We start from the raw sequence: 16,919 nt of genomic DNA, 5'->3' as shown, positions 1-16,919 counted from the left end.
ACTTCTCTTTCATAAACTATTTCTGATTTGCCAGGCACACAGCAGCCCCGTTCCCTGGTCATGTTCAGTCTCATATACCACAAGTCATATCATCATGGCTTAGTTAGACACAACCATCTAATGGTGTCTAATTCTGTTCATTATCAGCATTTTTTTGAAATTCTGTTTTTGAAAGTTTTTGAAAAATACAGGTGCCTTGACCCAAACCTATTGTATCAGAATCTATAAGGTGGGCTTAGGAATCTATCAACTAAGACTGATCCTCAGCCTTGAAGACTCTAGAAGATTTTCTGTTCCAGTAGTTTCACTGGTAATGTTTAGGGGGTTCCATTGGCTGAAAACCATCATTACTATTTGAATATTGGATGTCACATCTCAGCAGGAGGTCTGTAGCTGTTCAGTTTCATTCCTTCCAGCTGAACATATTTATTCTCCTATTGTTTCAGGAATATAAGACAGTGACGGTGTCTATCTAGGGACTTTTTCTTAAATGACTCAGGGGAAAAGCCTGGTGCCTCTCTTGACCATCTGGCCTTACTTCTTTACTTTTTTATTTTTTTGTGTTTAGAGAAAGAGAAAGAAAGCATTTGCGCAAGTAGGGTGGGGGGAGGGGCACAGCATAGGGAGAGAGAGAATCTTAGGCAGGTTCCACACCCAGCACAGAGCCTAACTCGGGACTCAATCTCAGGACCTTGAGATCGTGACCTGAACTGAAATCAAGAGTAGGACACTTAATGGACCGAGCCACCCAAGCACCCCTCAGCCTTAATTTTAAACTAATGCCAATATCAACAAATCCTTCTGGCTGGAGCTATTAAATTCAGTATAAGCTATTCTTAGTTTTTCATTCATTCATTTATTCATTCATTCACTGAGACTTATTAAGCACCTACTGTGTACAAAGTATCATGCTTGTTGGGTCCAAGGGATGAAGTATGTACAAGGCAACAGGTGGTTTGGAGGCGATGATGAAGGAGCCAACCTCACGGAGGAAGGATCCCTTGAGTGCCAGGCTTTGCGGGAAGAGGAAGAATCTGTTAGGTGCAAAAAGCAGGAATGGCATTTTGGGCAGAGGGAACATGTGCAAATGCAGAGAGCCCTGAAGCAGTGTCCAGTGGAGGCTGAGTTTCCTTCTCTCCTCCACCCCGACTCCTCCAGTAAAGGAGCCTGGCCGCCCCCATGTAGTCCCTGTTCCAGCCTCTGGCTGTGAGCCTCCACTCCACAGGGTTCCACCCAGCCCCCCAGGATGCACTCCTGTTTGATCCCAGCTGCCTCCTCTTGATCTCACCTCCCAGGGCTTGAAGCTTGGTCTCATGGATGGCCCCGTTCTCGCCCCCTTTGTGGTCCCACCAGCTGTGGGCGCGTCCTTCCTCCCCGTCATCTGGACTTCTGCTCATGGACTCTGACTTCGCTTGCCCCCAGCACTGGGGGCTCAGCCTCCTCTTGAGAACACTCTCTGCCGGCTCACAGGGGTACACGTGCGCATGTAGAGCCCTACTTTCAAGTGACCTGCCAATGCATTTTGACATATTCATTAGGAAGCAGGAGCCTTTGAGGGAGTGGGTTGAACCAAAGAAAGCCTGTACCACCCCTTTTGCTTCTGATGTCTCAGGCACCTGCTCCAACTGTGCTTAGAAGACAGGGCTCTGTGAGGCCGGGATGCTGATACAAAGAAATGCTGTTTCGCAGAGTGAAGTACATGGCCTTGTACAATTCTAAAATCAGGCTGGGAAATAGCCTTTTCATACTGCATATGGAAAATTTCAAGTAATTTTAGAAGAAAATTATTCACGGTTAAATTAATTGAAAAGACCTTTGAGAAGATGAAGGGCCTTCCGGAAGACATTCATTTTTTATCTTCCAGGGCTAAGTGAGCAGCATTTCTTACTGCGACCGTGAGAACTGTCACACATTCAACATTTCCATGTGTCTCCGTAATTGGGCATGCTTAACATTTTGTATTTTGTCAGCAGGAAGCATAATTACCTACTCTTGGGCTTTTAGGTAGTAAATCGGGGAAATTTTAGCTGGCTTCTGCTGATGCTGAATGCATGAGAGAGATGTTTTCAGGAAATTATTTCAGAGCAGGGGGGTGGCAAAAGACGATGATCCAAGAACAAGACTCTGTGCTTGATCCCTCCCAATTAATGTGTGGAACCAAAGGACATGATCTGACTGTTCTGTCTGCTTCAGCACTTCTCTGCCCTTTGCTCACCGCGTTCATTACCGCTCTTTCTCTTGAAATAACTTGTTCTTGCATTCTCTTTTCCTCTTTCTCCTTCCCTCCTAGTAGGTATTATGCCAGTTTGAGAGCTGGATGGAGATGCAGAAGTCAGAGATTGGGAAATACAGGGAAAGACAGCCAGAGACCTTTTGTTAATTTTACCGAGCAGGCAGATTCCGTAATAGTAATATTCTGCTGAGTCCTCCGGTGCCTCGGTCACCGACATCGTGACACCGACTGGTGTTAGCGCTCCGGTTATGACCTTTGCAAGCCTTGGCGGAAGCCAACACTTGCCAAAACTTCAGCGACATGAAGAATTGGGAGAAGGAAAGAGTAGAGAAGTCCCTTAGCACTTTGAGACTGTGACCTTCGGAGTCCCGCAGGGTGCTGCAGCCGGCGAGAGCTGATTATGTGCCTCTCTTGCCATCCCCTGTGTTCAGTGACATCACACTGGGAACTTGCCGTGGGTCACACCGCAGAAACTGGCAGACCTCATGAGTCAGGGCTTATGTGTTTCCGATGAAGCTGTCCTACTGGCACATCACCAAGAGGCCCCCACCTCTGAGAAAGCCCACAAATACTCAATGTATAGGATGGATAAACCAAGAGGGAGAGGACCTTGAAAAATGTTCCATTTTAAATATTAGAAGGCTCTTTCCCAATCCATTTCTCTAATTGTATCAGGCTGTGCACTTAAACCTAGGAAACAGAGAATAGAGAATTTCTAGGAAAATAGGGTTTTGACCTTGTTTAGCTAATGGCAAAGAGCTGGGGAGATGCAAGGGACCTGGGGTGTGTGTGTACGTGCACGCACATTTTCTCCTCTTCTCCCAGCGTGCCAAGCTTGAGAGGCTAAATTGGATTAACTGAGACTCATCTGGTCTCATCTGGTTAATTCAAATGTAGCAACGAGTGGCACTTCTTTGTTGGTGGAGATAACACCGTGAGCCATGGACACCCCAGCCTCTGTAAGTACAGCTCTGGTCCCGTGCGGGGCACAGACGCCCACAGAGCTGAGGGCCCCATGTACAATAGCAAACCTCCCATCCCATTTCATCCTGAATCTGTCCAGCACCATCTCTCTCCTCTCTCCTACCCTACAATTTTGACTTCAGAACCTTCCAGAGCGTCTGGATCCAGCCCGAAGCTTGTCCCATGCTCCAAAAGTACTAGTTCTCTTCCCTCTAAATAGAAAGGTTCCTCACTGATAGGTTCTGCTCTCAGCCAGATGTGGCTGTGACTGTGTGATTAAAGTGACTCACAGTAAAATGCCAGAGTGACCTATGCAGAGGGACACCTGCAATTGAGAGAAAACTGGCTATTCTGGGTTCTTCTGAACTTGCTTGAAAGTTTAATAGATTCATCTGAGCAGAAGCCTGTGCTGCTCCCCCACTCTGTTCCAGACTCCCCTCAGCGGATCTGCTGGGGACTCCGGGGCCCTGGGTAAGCCTGGCTTAGTCACTAAGGGACTTCCTGCACCTTCAGTGAGGACAGAGCCGTGGTTGAGGTCAGAAGTGCTAGCTGGCCGCTGATAATAAAATTCCAAATCCCAAAGCACAAAAAGGGTGTCATTTTTCTGACAATGTGTATAAAAAACCAATAGAAGGCTGTAATATTGAGAAGTAGTGGGGAAAAACTGACCTCTGCTTCGGACATCTGAATTTAGTTCTCCATCTGCCACTTATTTAGAATGTGCCTTTGGACCAAGCACTTAGCTGCTAGGAGCCTCAGTCTTCTCATCTGTAAAATGGGATGGGAATTTTTGTCCTGCCTTATTCAATGCTGTATCCCGAGCACCTAGAACAGGTATCTGCTGCTCAGTCATCACTCAACATGAATTTCCTGATAAGTGAATGGATAAATAGGAGTAGCAGGAGAATGGAAGGCAAGCACTTTGAGAATTATGATACACTATAAAATGGTAGGGGATTTCATGGTAATTTTGTTTTCCTTCCAAATGAGAAAACAAATGAAAGGAAACATTTTTTTTTTTTTTTACACTGGTTCAGTGCATCAATCATGAGGTTTTGGAAGACAGAAAGGACAGATATGGCAAAGATTCCTCTAGGGGAGCGTGTTTCTTGGCTGTGGCTCCAAGTGTCCCCAAGGCTAACATTCTGCAGACCTCTGAGCCAGACCGTGGAAGCTGTGCTGTGCTTCTTGTCATCAGACCTGAGATTTGTCTCAGGGAGAGCTGATGGTTGTGGTGACTGGTTTCTTTTGTGCTGCTCATGGCTTCCTTTGCTTCATTGTCTCTCCTGAGGCTGGATTGTCTCTCACAGTAGCTCAGCCAGCTTTAAACCTCCTCATTGACCAGCTGCTGGGCTGCCTTTTGCTACTGGAAGCACTTTCCCCTTCTGGTCCTATTAGCTTGTGTTCCTGTCACAGCGCCCCATGGAGGGGCTGAGCGACCAGGGCAAATTCTGGGATTGATGGCTTCTCTGAAACCAAGGACAGAGCAGAACTGGCTTTCTGGATCCCCCTCAGCTGTGTCCCACATCAGAGCCATCCCTGGGACACCTTGGGAGAGCTACAAAGTGTGACAAAGTGTGCCCTGCCCTGTCCGGGTGGCCTGGGAGGGGTGGTGCCTTATGACCCCAGGGACAGTTTCAGCTTTGCCACTGGCTGGACATGTGACCTTGGTCAAGTTCTTTACTTTCTGGGCCAATAATAAACATAGATTTGATCAGGTGGCATTTGAGAAGCTACCATTTGAGCTTGAAGTGTGGGAAAGTGCCAGAGATACTCCTCACCTATTTGGAAGTTTAGTGTGATTTTCTCTGAGGCTTGGCGAGAAAGCAGAAGGTTTGGGGACCACTGAGTTATCCACATTCTGCTTTTTTTGGATACCTAGCCACAAATATTCAAGCCTGAGTTATAATTCCAACATTCTGACTTAAATAAATATTAGTACTATTTCCATCTGTCATCAGCCGTAATTTTTATCCAATCTCATCCACGGGGTCACTGTGCCAGAGTGGCCTTGAAATTCAGAGTCAAGTCAAGCCTTGCCAGAGGCCAGGCCTGGGGCCAGCCCCATCGCCCAGCGTTAGCCCTTGGAGGTCACAGCTCTGACCCTTTCTGGCCAGTGACCCTGTGGCTGAGCCGATGTGCACTGCACAGGCTTCGGACTGTGTGGCGGGAGCCCAGACCCCGCCTCCCATACAGACGAGACCCTGCCCACCCAGGAGGCTGCAGCTGAACGTCTGTTGGAGGACAGTGTGCTGCACACTGACTTTTCAGGAGCCCCGCTTGCTCTTAGCCCTGAAGGGTGGGGTGCTTGCCTTCTGTGGGTAGGAGGGTCGGACCCATGTACATTCAAGAGGCTGGAGGAGGTGCCCATTGGCGGTTTGCCAGCCCTCTGTGCAGGGTAGCCCCGCTGCGTCCTGGGCAGGGTGGGTCCTGGGGCAGCCTTGGCCCAGTGGAAGTAGGCCGGCCCACATACCGTGTGCTTCCAGGAGAAGGGGCTGAGGATGGGTGTAGTTGCCTGTAAATGTTCGCATCCCCTGCAGAGAGCAAGGTGCCTGGCACCCATCCCTACTCAGCACCATCCACTCTACCAGCTGGGAGCATGAAGGTCTCACTGCTTTTAATTCTCACATTAGCTTAGCTGGAGCCCAGTCTTGCAGAGTGACTTCTGGCTCTTTTTTCCTCTCCTGAGCCTCCTTCCCTTGATAACCTCAGGGAACCAATCTAAGAGGTCAGTTCTCATTACAGATTTTCCCCACTATCCGCAAGTTCACTTTATCCCACTTCACTTTTATGAAAGATGGACGTTAGTATGGTACGTGTTTTCACTACACACAAGAAATCCCAAGAGGATTTTTGCTTTTACAAAATGGTAATTGCTTCTTCGCCTTATGCCGTTTTGGCTTATGAGAGCTTTCTGAGGAACATTCTCCCTTCAGGAATGTTCTGCTTTCGAACAGCTGGAGAAACCTAGCTGGGCACCTCAGACCTGGTGTGTCAGGAGTCCCCTGGGTGCCTTCTTCGCATGCAGGTTCTGATTCAGCAGGAGGGGGCTGGGGCTGTACGGTGCTGTTGATGCCTCCCATCTAAGGACACAATTTGGGTAGCCAAGGGCATTGTTTCCGGTTCTTTTCTTATCATGACACACCTGGAAATGTTTGTGGGGCACACTGGCAAGGCTGCTGTGGCCACCTCAGGGCCCAGGGGTCAATGTCCCAGCTCACTGCTCCCCCACCTGAGGCATGGAATGGCTGAGGGGCACCATCTGAGAGGAGAGAAAAGAACCCAAATCTGATCAGTACGCGTGGGAGTCTGGGTGTAGTCTTCTCTGTCTTCTTGTTATTCCAGGTGCTGCCCCATGCGTGGCTACATGCAAGCCACCCTTGGGGTCCAGGAGCACTGCCGTCATTCAGCGCTGTTTTCTCTGGGTGCAGAGAGAGGAGAAGAAGGCTCTCTCCCTGTGTTACACTCACATGTGCTCTCCACACTCCCTGTTGGCTTGGGATCCCAGGATGTAGTGTTTTAGAAACGTGGCTCTTTTGGGGTGTATGTGTGTGTGTGTGTACATGTGCTCAGGTATGCACAGATACATGTGCATGCACGTGCGTGTGCTCACCCACACAGCCGTTTTCCTTAAGGTGCACCATCGTGGCAGAGAGCTGAAGGAGTTCTTGCATTAGTCACTTCCTATACCCAGGGCTCCTCTTTCACACAACTGGGCTTCTGTTTCTCTGTAGTGTGTCCAGGGACTCTGGGAACCTTTGTGTCATCTGCCAATAGGTTACCTTAAAAAAATAAGAGAGAGATGGGTTCTCAGACCCTTCCTTTCCAGGAGGCCACTTTCAGCAAGCTGTGGTAGAGAAATGTTGCTCTCGCCATCAAGAACGACCCGGGGACACACAGGGTGGCAAGCTTCTTTATTGCGCTCTCTTCATAGCCTCCTCTCACAGGAAGTTCACACATATATATACAGTTTGCAACAGCCAATGAGCAGCCCTTACATGCAGCGCGCGCGTGATCATTCCCTTCCACCACCTAAGGGTCACGCAGTGTTCATGCACCTCTTACATAAGCTGTCAGCCAATCACATCTAGTTCCTCAAAAGCACATGCGCCATCTTGTTCTTGTTCCGCCAGCGTGGCTCCCGACAGAGAAAGGCAGACCTCTCCCAATGCCAGTAGATGGCCCATGGCACCCTTTCCTCTGGACACTATGTGTCTGTTTGCCTTGCTTTACATAACTAAAAGGTGCCTCTCAAATGGTTTTCCCAGAACAAAGCAAGTCTGTTTTGATGTCTCCTTTTTGTTAATAGGAGAATTTTGCAGCTGGTAAATGACAGTTTTACTAAAATATTTACTAAAATATGCAGTGGTGTCTCTGTCTTGGCACCCACCCACCACCCACCACCCACCACGAGCTGGCTCAGGCAGTGTTTGCTGAGCGGAAGGACAGTCTGGTGTCCTCAAGCCTCAAGCTCAGTTTGGCTGAAGCATCTCTCCTTTCTCTCCAGGTCCATATTCAAGCCTTTCATCTTTGTTGATGATGTGAAACTTGTCCCCAAAGCACAGTCTCCTTGTTTTGGGGACAATGACCCTGCCAAAAAGGAGCCTCGGTTCCTGGAGAAGCCAGACCGCCGGCATGAGCTGTACAAGGCCCACGAGTGGGCACGTGCTGTCATCGAAAGTGACCAGGTGAGCCTGGCGCCAAGCCTGTGGAAGGGGCGTGGTCTGCAAAAGGGGAGGCAGGGGAGCAGTTATGGAACTCATCCCTTTCCTCCTCACCAGCTTGCCTTCTTTCAGAAATCCAGGTACCCAAGGCCCTTCCTAGAAGGCTGCTGTTAATTTTTCCAGCCAGTCTCTTGAATCCAAATGAAACAAAGCCTTTACTTCTGATGTTGTTCCAGAACTCAGTGGGCTTGGAATATCCCTCTTTCATTTACTGTTTACCTAGGAATAACAGAAATATGTGGTTCTAGTAGGGATAACTGCTTTTTTGCTGTCTAAAAATCTTTCTATACTTTTGGGGGTACAGAGTTGTACAAGATGGCAAAACTTTACTTAAAGGTACAGTCATATGTTGTTTAGAAAAAAAAGGTAACTCTGAAAAACTTCTGGAAATGGATGGTGGTCATGGGTGTTCAACAGTGCGAATGTCCTTATGCCACTGACCTTGTACACTTAAACATGGCTAAAACAGAAAATTTTAGGTTATGTATATTTTACTATAATTTTAAAAAGTTTTAAAAAAAAGATTCCCAAATTCCAAGTTTTTAAAAAAAGTTCTTCTTGTGCAGCTTCCCACACCCATCTTGGCCTAAGCTTTGGTAAATGAAGTCACAAGACATCAATTCAACCAAGACACACACTGTATTTGCCCACGGCAGCCATTCGTGACAGATCACGTATAACTCCCAAGCCCCTGTTTTGCTGAAGGGGAGGGGAAGGAACATGGTCGTTAAATGCCCACTGGCCTCCCACACATGTATTTAACAACTTAGAACAGGTCCAGATTGTCCTGAAGAAAGGGACACCTTGTAGACAAATGGGTACCTGCCTTTGTGTGGACTGGGGGAGCTTATTTTCTCCTTCCTAGCTTGGCAGACTGTGAAAAGCATAGAAAGAAGGGCAACATCAACAGTAAATCCAGGGGAATCCAGAAAGAATCTCAGAGAAGGGCAGCCTTGCTACTCCTAGAATTTGCTTTTCCATGCCACAGAAACAACCATTTGGACGTGTCAAAGTCACGGTGTTTTCACATCTGCCTTCCCTGACGAACGTGTCCCTGGAAGCATGAGCGCGGCCACCTCGCTGCGCTGGGCTTTGCTCAGGGTGGTCCACCTCGCTTCCCGACTGTGCATGTTTTCTAGGGAGGACAGCAAGCCCCGAATAAAAATGCCACTTGGTGCATGGTTTTGTGAATGTTTGGCAACTGGAAGGCAGAGGGAGAAAGGGCTGTGTGTTTGAGCTAGTCTGTGCAAAATGTCAAAGAGTTGAGACCGATGAGGTTGGGTGGGCTTTGACATGGAGAAATGACCACTGGTTTGTGTCAAAGCCTTATTAGGAAGTGGTGGATGGGTGGTGATGGCAGCTTCTCCATTCTGGGACAAATTGGGCCCATGAAAGCTTCTCATGGTCATCTGCCATGAGTGAGCGGAAGAAGAGATCTCCCCACCTCAGAATGAAAGTAAGTTGGGATGTGTGGAACATGTTTGTTCGCTGATCCATTTATTCATTCTACAAACGACTCTTGGGAATGTCTACTGTGTCCCAGGCAGTGGGGCATAGTGATGAGCTCAGTTCTCACTCCCAGGAGATCGTGGGCTAATGGGGCATGCAGGCAAGTTGACAGACCTAACAAGACAGGAAAAGAACAGCCATGACTGAGTAAAGGCATTGACAGAGAGCCCAGAGGAAAGGTTCAGAGAGGCCTGGAGATGGGTACAAGTTGACCAAGTGCTGAGGAAGAGCAGAGTGGAGTGTCATGGGTTGGAAGAACATAGTTAATTCAGTCTGGCTGAAGGGAAGGGAGGCATGGGGCCCATGGTAGGAGGGGAGGCAAGAGAGAGCTATGTATGTTACAAAAGGCCTTTCCTGAGTGTCTCCTGAGAGCCTGGATTTTGTCCTGAAAGCAGCAAGGAGTTAAGGATGCCAAGGGGAGAAGTACCATAACCGACCTGGCATTCTAGAATGGTCCCTGTAGCAGTTGTGGGGAAACAGATTGAACGGGGTTGGGGGGCCTCTGGGAGGCTTTCTTGTCTGCTGTAGTGACCTGCGCTATTTCCATCCTTCCTCAGGAGCAAGGTCGCCAGCTGAGAAAGACCATGCTGGAACTAGAGAAGCAAGGCCTGGAGGCCATGGAAGAAATCCTGACCGGCTCTGACCCCCTGGACCCCACCGAAGTGGGGGATCTTTTCTATGACTGTGTTGACACGGAGATTAAGTTCTTTAAGTGAAGTAAGCATTCCCTTTCCCCTTCTTATTTAAACGTTCCCACCTTACTAAATTACCAGCAAAACAAACCACTCTCCTGTGTGAGTAAAATGAGAAAGTTCAGATGTGTTAAAGTCACACTCTTGTGTTCCGCCCGAAGCTCAGCAGTGACCCCTTCTCCTACCACGTAGCTTCCCTTCTTTTGCAATGTAACGCATCTCCATCTGCCTGTCGCCCGACTGAATCACTACTCGTGTGCTTCCAGCCGCTCTCGTTGCCTCTCAGTGACAGTGGACCCGTGAGCCTTCTCATAGAGGACGAGGGTTCATCGGGCCTCGGGAGGGGGCTGCACAGCGCTTAAGTGTGCGGGAAAAGCAAAATCTTTTGAAGTCTTATTCTTCCTTCCAGTACTGATTTCTTCCAGGTTGACAGAAGGCACAGGGCTCTTCTGTGTGTGCTTGAGGGAGTAGCTTCCGGGCTTCCCGTCACATGAGTGAATGCCTGTCATGCAGAGTGTCCCCACATGTGTCTGCTGAGGGACCAAACCACTGGCGAGGAACAAAGGGAGCCCTTCTGTGGTCCCAGCTCATCCTGATTCCCGGGATTGTACTAGAGTCTCTACAGCATGCTTGTGTGCGGGCCATCTGCAGACAGCCCGTGTGTGCGGGACAGCTGGTTAGTGGAGTCAGGAGTGCCCACGGGAGAGACTCCGAGGCAGCCGCATGGTGGCATATCCCCGCATCACCACGTGGCTCTCCCTGCCCAGCGGCATGCCCACCCCTTGGATGTGGCTTTGGGTGCAGTGATTTCGGGCCCGAGGATGGCCATCTACTTCAGGATTAATTCAGTGGCCCCAGGGCATAGTTCCACCCCACAAAGCTGTGGATTTCCCCAGCTGGTGGGGGAAAGAAAAGGAGAAACTCTTGACTGTCTAGATTTCAGCTAAAGTAGCTGGAATCTGAGCAGCGATGACATTATCTCCGCAGAGACTTGAATTAAACTGATTTGTTTCCATCGTCGCATTCACGCGGAGGATTGGACTTACCACCAGAGCATAGAAGAAGAGAGTGTGAGGAGGACCAGATGGGCTCCACATTGGGAAGACAGAGGGCAAGGAGGTGACAGATGGTTGCAGAAGCATTTCGCCGCAGGGTAGCGATCCAACCCCCAGCCTTCCTGCCCAGCTCGCTCTAGCCCACAAAGCCATGTAGGATGCAGCTGGCTCTCTCTGGCCCTTCCCGCTAGTCCTTGCAGCTGCTCTTGGAAGGTAGCTGAAGTGGGCAGGTGCGGGGTGGGGGGGACTTCGCTCTGGCCATCGATACTCTTGAGCGCTGTGAGATGCTTGGGGGGCAGAGATGATGGATAGATGGGGAAGCAGGTGTAGCCACTAGTGGAAGGACAGCAGTTCCTTTACTCCGGCCTCCCCCATGCCAGTGGGGCCCATTCACACTTCGTCACTGGTAGGAACTGGCAAGTGGAAATACTGAGAGTGTTTGTACTCTTCAAAGTGACCTAGGGTTAGTGACTCTGCGCTGACCACGGTGCATGGTAGGCTGTGTGGGCTGGAAGGGACGTGGTCCCACACACAGATGTGGGCACAGAGGGCCACGGGTCTTACCAGAACACATCTTAGGCTACCAACTTCCCTTGAAGAGTGTGGGTGTCAGAGTGCCACGAGATTTTGGTCCAGCAGTTTTGTGAATTCTGGTTGTAAAATCGTAAACAATGAGTGGTAGGAGGTGGGGAGGATTTTTGGCTGAGAGAGTTAACACAGCCATTCATGGTGGCTTGTGGTAGCTGAATCTCATCCAGGGCTTTCCCTGTCGATGAATGCAGGGCCTCCTCTTAGAGGGAGCGGCCACCCTCAGTGCATCTGTTTACGGATGCTAAGGCAGGGGAGGGTGAGGCTTGGCGGAGGAGGAAGGGTGACAGAGGTACCTTGCCTCTCCTAAGTCCCCCTGCTTAGTGGCTATTTAAGAAGAGCCACCGTAAAATTTCACCACATGGTTTCACCTCCACCTGTTATAGAAACACTTGATCAGAACAGAGATACCCACTGTGATTCAGGGTTTTACCAAAAGAAGTCTAGTGAGACTGCTTCCCTTATTATGGGCTAAGCAAAGGTCATGGATAACCCATCCAGCCTGTGCTGTTCCCTAGCCGCTGTGAAGTGGGAAATACAATGGCTACTTCTGTTCGGGAACATTTGGCCAGCATCTCAAAGAAGGGCCAACCCAAAATGAAAATTGTCTTGGTGAACACTGTATGTCACAATTGTGATGCTCCTGTCTTACCACCAGGGGGCGTGGCAGCCCGCCATGGCATAGCTTGGCAGAAGTTAAATGGGGCTGGGATGCTTCCCTCTGGCGCTGACCGGATCTGTGTACAGTCAAACCCCCCAGTAATAGCAGTGGATGAATCTTTGTGCCTTGGGGGTTGTGGGGAAAAACGAGAGAGTAAGGAGTCTGCTGATGTACCTGGACTCACTTTTTGTGACTTTTATCTACTTAGGTCAACTGCTTCAAATATGTTGTTGAATTTTGGGCGGGTTGTTGGTGAGATGTTTCTTTTTAAATGCTCCTAACAGACTCTGCTTTTGAAAAATGCTTATCACTACGTGGATGATTTCTTGACCAGGGATTGCTTTTCTAAAGGCAGTGTGGGGAAATGAATATGCAAGATGAACTATGAAAGCAATGTTTAAAGGTCGGTGTGTAAATAGCTTCCTGAAATACCATTTGTGTATCCATTAAGACTTGGATGGGGGAGCTGTGCATGCTTTGTGCAGAAAGAAGACATGGCCACGATGGAATTTTTCCCCTATTCCCATGCCCCATAACCAAACATAAGCTATTTCGTCTTGTCTAGTAGATGGGATTTACCATAGATGAAGACACCCCTTATCCCCTTGGGGGGAAAGAGGCTACATTAAAGTAAATTAGCAAAGCAGAATAGTACTCTTAATTCTTGGGAGGCTGGTTTGGAATTCTAGGTAGAATAAGGATGTACTTGAAATTACGGTGATTCCTTAGTGCCCAGTAACATAAGACACAGTGTTACCATTAAGAAGAGTCTTTCTTACAAGCTAACAGAGCAGGTATATGCATATTAGATATTAGCAGTGAAGTTCCTTCACTATTGGGTGAATCATTAGGAATAAAAAATAATTGCCAACCAGGCAAACCACTTCGCTCCCTAACTTACATCATCCCGCATTGGTACAGGTGTTAAACTGCCCTGGCTGGCCCAGCAGGGAAACCAGGTGGGACCAATGTGCCCGTTAGGAAACCACGAACTGCATTCGCAGCTAAAGAACAGTCAGGTCATTTGTAAGGGAGGTCTTCAGCTGAGCTCTCAGCTGTAGGAAGGAAGCACACGGAAGAAGGAGGGAGGAGAGACCCCCCCCCCCATGACTATCCTTGTATGGGGGGGAGGAGTGGCGGGTCACAAGCACATGCTATCCCAGCACCACCCTGTGCATCCCCGTGGCGGTGACATTTCATCCTGCACTGTCCCAAGTCCCAGCTCTCCTCCTATGGCTTGTGTCAAGTGTGCTTTATCAGACTGACTTCAAACATTCCGAAATGTCACATGCAGATTTCTCATGGGAATGAATAGGTACATGTTTGCAATCATGTTGTGAGAAGTTAAATGTGTGAGCTGGAAAATGCTATTGGCAGGGAATAATAAAAAAAGAAAAATCTTTGTGTTTCCTGCAGTGGGAACTGACCATGTAGTCTTAACAGCCTTTTGTACAAACACCTATGAACCAGATAACTTCCCTTTCCAGTGCTTGCCCTTGGAATTGTCTCTGAATACATCAAGCATACAATAAAAGAGAAAACAAAAAACACTCAAATGAATGTCCTTGTGTTTCATGAATAAATGTGGACATCAGTCACAAAATAGAAAATGTACGAAGGGGAATATATTTTTCTGACTGGCATCTTCAGAAAACCCAGTCAGCTCAGCATTTCCAACGTGGTGTACCATTCTGTGGATAAGTCACTCTTAAAAATAAATACCAAAGCACAGTGAGAGACCACTTCACACCCATCGGGATGGTTACTATCAAAAAAGCAGAAAATAACCAGTGTCGGCCAGGCTGTGGAGACATTGGAGCCCTTGTACAGTGTTGGTGGGAGTGGAAAATGATGCGGCTGATATGGAAAACGGTATGGCTGTGCCTCACAAAAGTTGAAAAGATAGAATTAGCATGTAGCCCAGAAGTTCTGCTTCTGAGTAGATGCCCAAAAGAACCGAAAGCAAGGCCTCAGAGATGTTTGTACGCCCCTGTTCATAGCAACATGATTCTCAATAGCCAAAAGGTGGAAACAACCCAAGTGTCCATTGATGTTATTCTGAGGGAAATAAGCCAGGATCCAGAAGGCAAATATTGTCTGATCCCACTTCCATGAGGTCCCAAGAGTAGTTAAGCTCCTAGAACCCCTGAAAGTGGAATGGTGGTTACCAGGGGCTGGGAGAATGGGGAATGAGGAGTTGTTGTCAAGGCAGTGGAGTTTTAGCTTTGCAAGCTGGTGAAAGAATTCTGGAGCTTGGCTGCACAATCATGTGAAGGTGCATAACAATACTCAGCGTGGTCATGATGGTGAATTTATGTCACGCATCTGATACCACAAACAGAAACCACACTAGAAACGGAAGTCCCGATTGCCAGAACATCGGTGCCATCTATACCAAGCATGTTTATATGAAAGCCACGCTCTGCTACTAACTAACTTCACTGACGAGAAAGGCTAGCTGTTCCCACTCCCATGACCTAGAAATGCCACACTGCTTCCATGATTCGGTCTCCACCGTGACAGGCAAAAGGCAACTGAGTATCTTGTTCATGAAGATAGGACTTTGTCCTTGGTACAACTGACTGATGTCAAGGTCAGAGAAGACGACCGCCCCATTTACATGACCAGGAACGGCTAGCTCTTTAAACCTTATTCCCAACTCTTTTTTTCAGAAACATAACATTCTCCCACAAAGCTCCACCGTGACCACACGTTTGTTTGCTAGGGCTGCTATCATCAAATACCACCGAGTGCTTGGCTCAAACCCCAGGAATGGATCGTCTCACAGTTCTGGAGGCGAGAAGTCAAAAAACAAGGTGTCTGCGAGGTTGGGTCCCTCTGAGGGCTGTGGGGGAGAATCTGTCCTACGCTTCTCCACCAGCTCCACCAGCTCCTTTGTGAAGGATGTGCAAATCCCTGGGGCCTGGGGTGAGAATTTGGAACGCACTCCTGCAAGTCATAGGAACAGCTCTGCTCCCGGAGCTGCTTCCCTCACCCTTGTAAGCTGCCAACTCTGCCCCACGTCACTCCATCAGCGGTTCCTAAAAGTATGGCTCCTTCACCTCCGTAGTTCGTGGCTTTGACCTTCATCACCCCCTTCATGGATTATCTTGGGCCACTGCTTTTCTTCTCCACTCAGAATGGCCCTTTTGGTAGGGAAAGAGTGTCTCTCTACCTCTGCTAATAAGAGCGGCCGATAAAACAAGTTGAGGCCTTCACTCATGAGGAGGCAGTGTGTGGCAGCGAACTTTGAAATGAGTTTCTAGATGAGACTTATTTCTGGAACGTCTATGAATTTTAATTACTGTTCTCTCCTTGCTATCCAGCAGCAGAGCCAGTTGGGGGGTGCTCTGAGCCGCTCTGTAACAGTTGAAGTGGAATGCCAGGGTACAGCCAGGGCGAGCTGTCTGGGGCTCAGCTGAAATGAGCAAACTTGTACCCTAGAGTGCAGGGTGCGCTCCTCCCTGCATCTGTTGGGACCCAAGAGTGAAGGGCTTCTTTGGGGCTTATGTCACTACATCTTGACCACTACATGCTTAGCTCCATATTTGTGTCCCTGTTTTACACATGAGGAAACTGAGGCACACACTGGTTATGTAATTTACATCCCCAAACTTGTAAGAGGCCAAATAGATCTATGTTTGACTCTAAGCCAGCTTACCTAGCGGGTGAACGTCATCTCCCCTGCACCATATACCAAAGAGGCCACCTGAAAATACTAGAATGGAGATTGAGGAAACTGCCTCATACAGATGTTTTGAGGGGTTCGCTAAGTTGGGGCAGGTGCTCAGTGCACTTTATATCAGAAGCTGTTCCATTTTAACACAAATTAGAGGCATTCTATAAGCAATACTCTGCCCGTTTTCTATGAACAAAACAACATAGTGTTACCTATTTTTTTTCTTAAGAAAATGCATCTCAGACATATTTTCCCTTGGATTTCCCTCAATACCCCTCAGTTCAGTTTAGCTACAAAAACTAGGAATATATTATTACTATTATTTAAGATTTATTTATTTGGCAGAGTAAGAGAGAGCAGGAGCAGGGGGAAGAGAGGGAGAAGGTGAAGCAGACTCCCCGTTGAGCAGAGAGCCTGGATGTGGGGCTTGATCCCAGGACCCTGGGATCATGACCTGAGTGGAAAGCAGATGCCTAACCATCTGAGCCACTCAGGGGCCTCAAAACTAGGAAAACATTATACAGGTTAGTTAGAAATGTCAGCTCAGAAAAGAAAGGCCTCGTTTCAAACACAGTGTGTCACAGCTGGCATTGGGCTCTGTGTGAGTACCCTTCATGTCCCATCCTTTTTTTTTTTTAAGATTTTATTTTATTTGACACACACAGGGGTGGGGGCAGAGGGAGAAGCAGACTCCCCATTGAGCAGGGAGACTGATGTGGGGCTCCATCCCAGGCCCCTGGGATCATGACCCGAGCTGAAAGCAGATGCTTAACGGAGTCACCCAGGTGCCCCTGTGTCCCATCCTTCTTAGAAGC

At 48.4% G+C, this 16,919-nt stretch overlaps 1 protein-coding gene across 1 annotated transcript in view; it reads left to right on the top strand.

The window, feature by feature from the left end:
* Positions 1-13,975, top strand: part of SCRN1 (secernin 1) — a 61,011-nt gene extending 47,036 nt beyond the window's left edge. Inside the window, exons 7-8 of the mRNA XM_044246304.1 lie at positions 7,704-7,884; positions 9,987-13,975. Coding sequence (XP_044102239.1) covers positions 7,704-7,884; positions 9,987-10,145 — 340 coding nt within the window. The 3' untranslated portion in view covers positions 10,146-13,975. The remainder of the gene's footprint in view (positions 1-7,703; positions 7,885-9,986) is intronic.
* Positions 13,976-16,919: the final 2,944 nt, after the last annotated feature.

Source organism: Neovison vison, chromosome 4, assembly GCF_020171115.1.
Source record: "Neovison vison isolate M4711 chromosome 4, ASM_NN_V1, whole genome shotgun sequence".
NCBI lineage: Eukaryota > Metazoa > Chordata > Mammalia > Carnivora > Mustelidae > Neogale > Neogale vison.
Note: the sequence above shows the minus strand (reverse complement) of the source record. Positions and strands in the feature narration are given on the sequence as shown.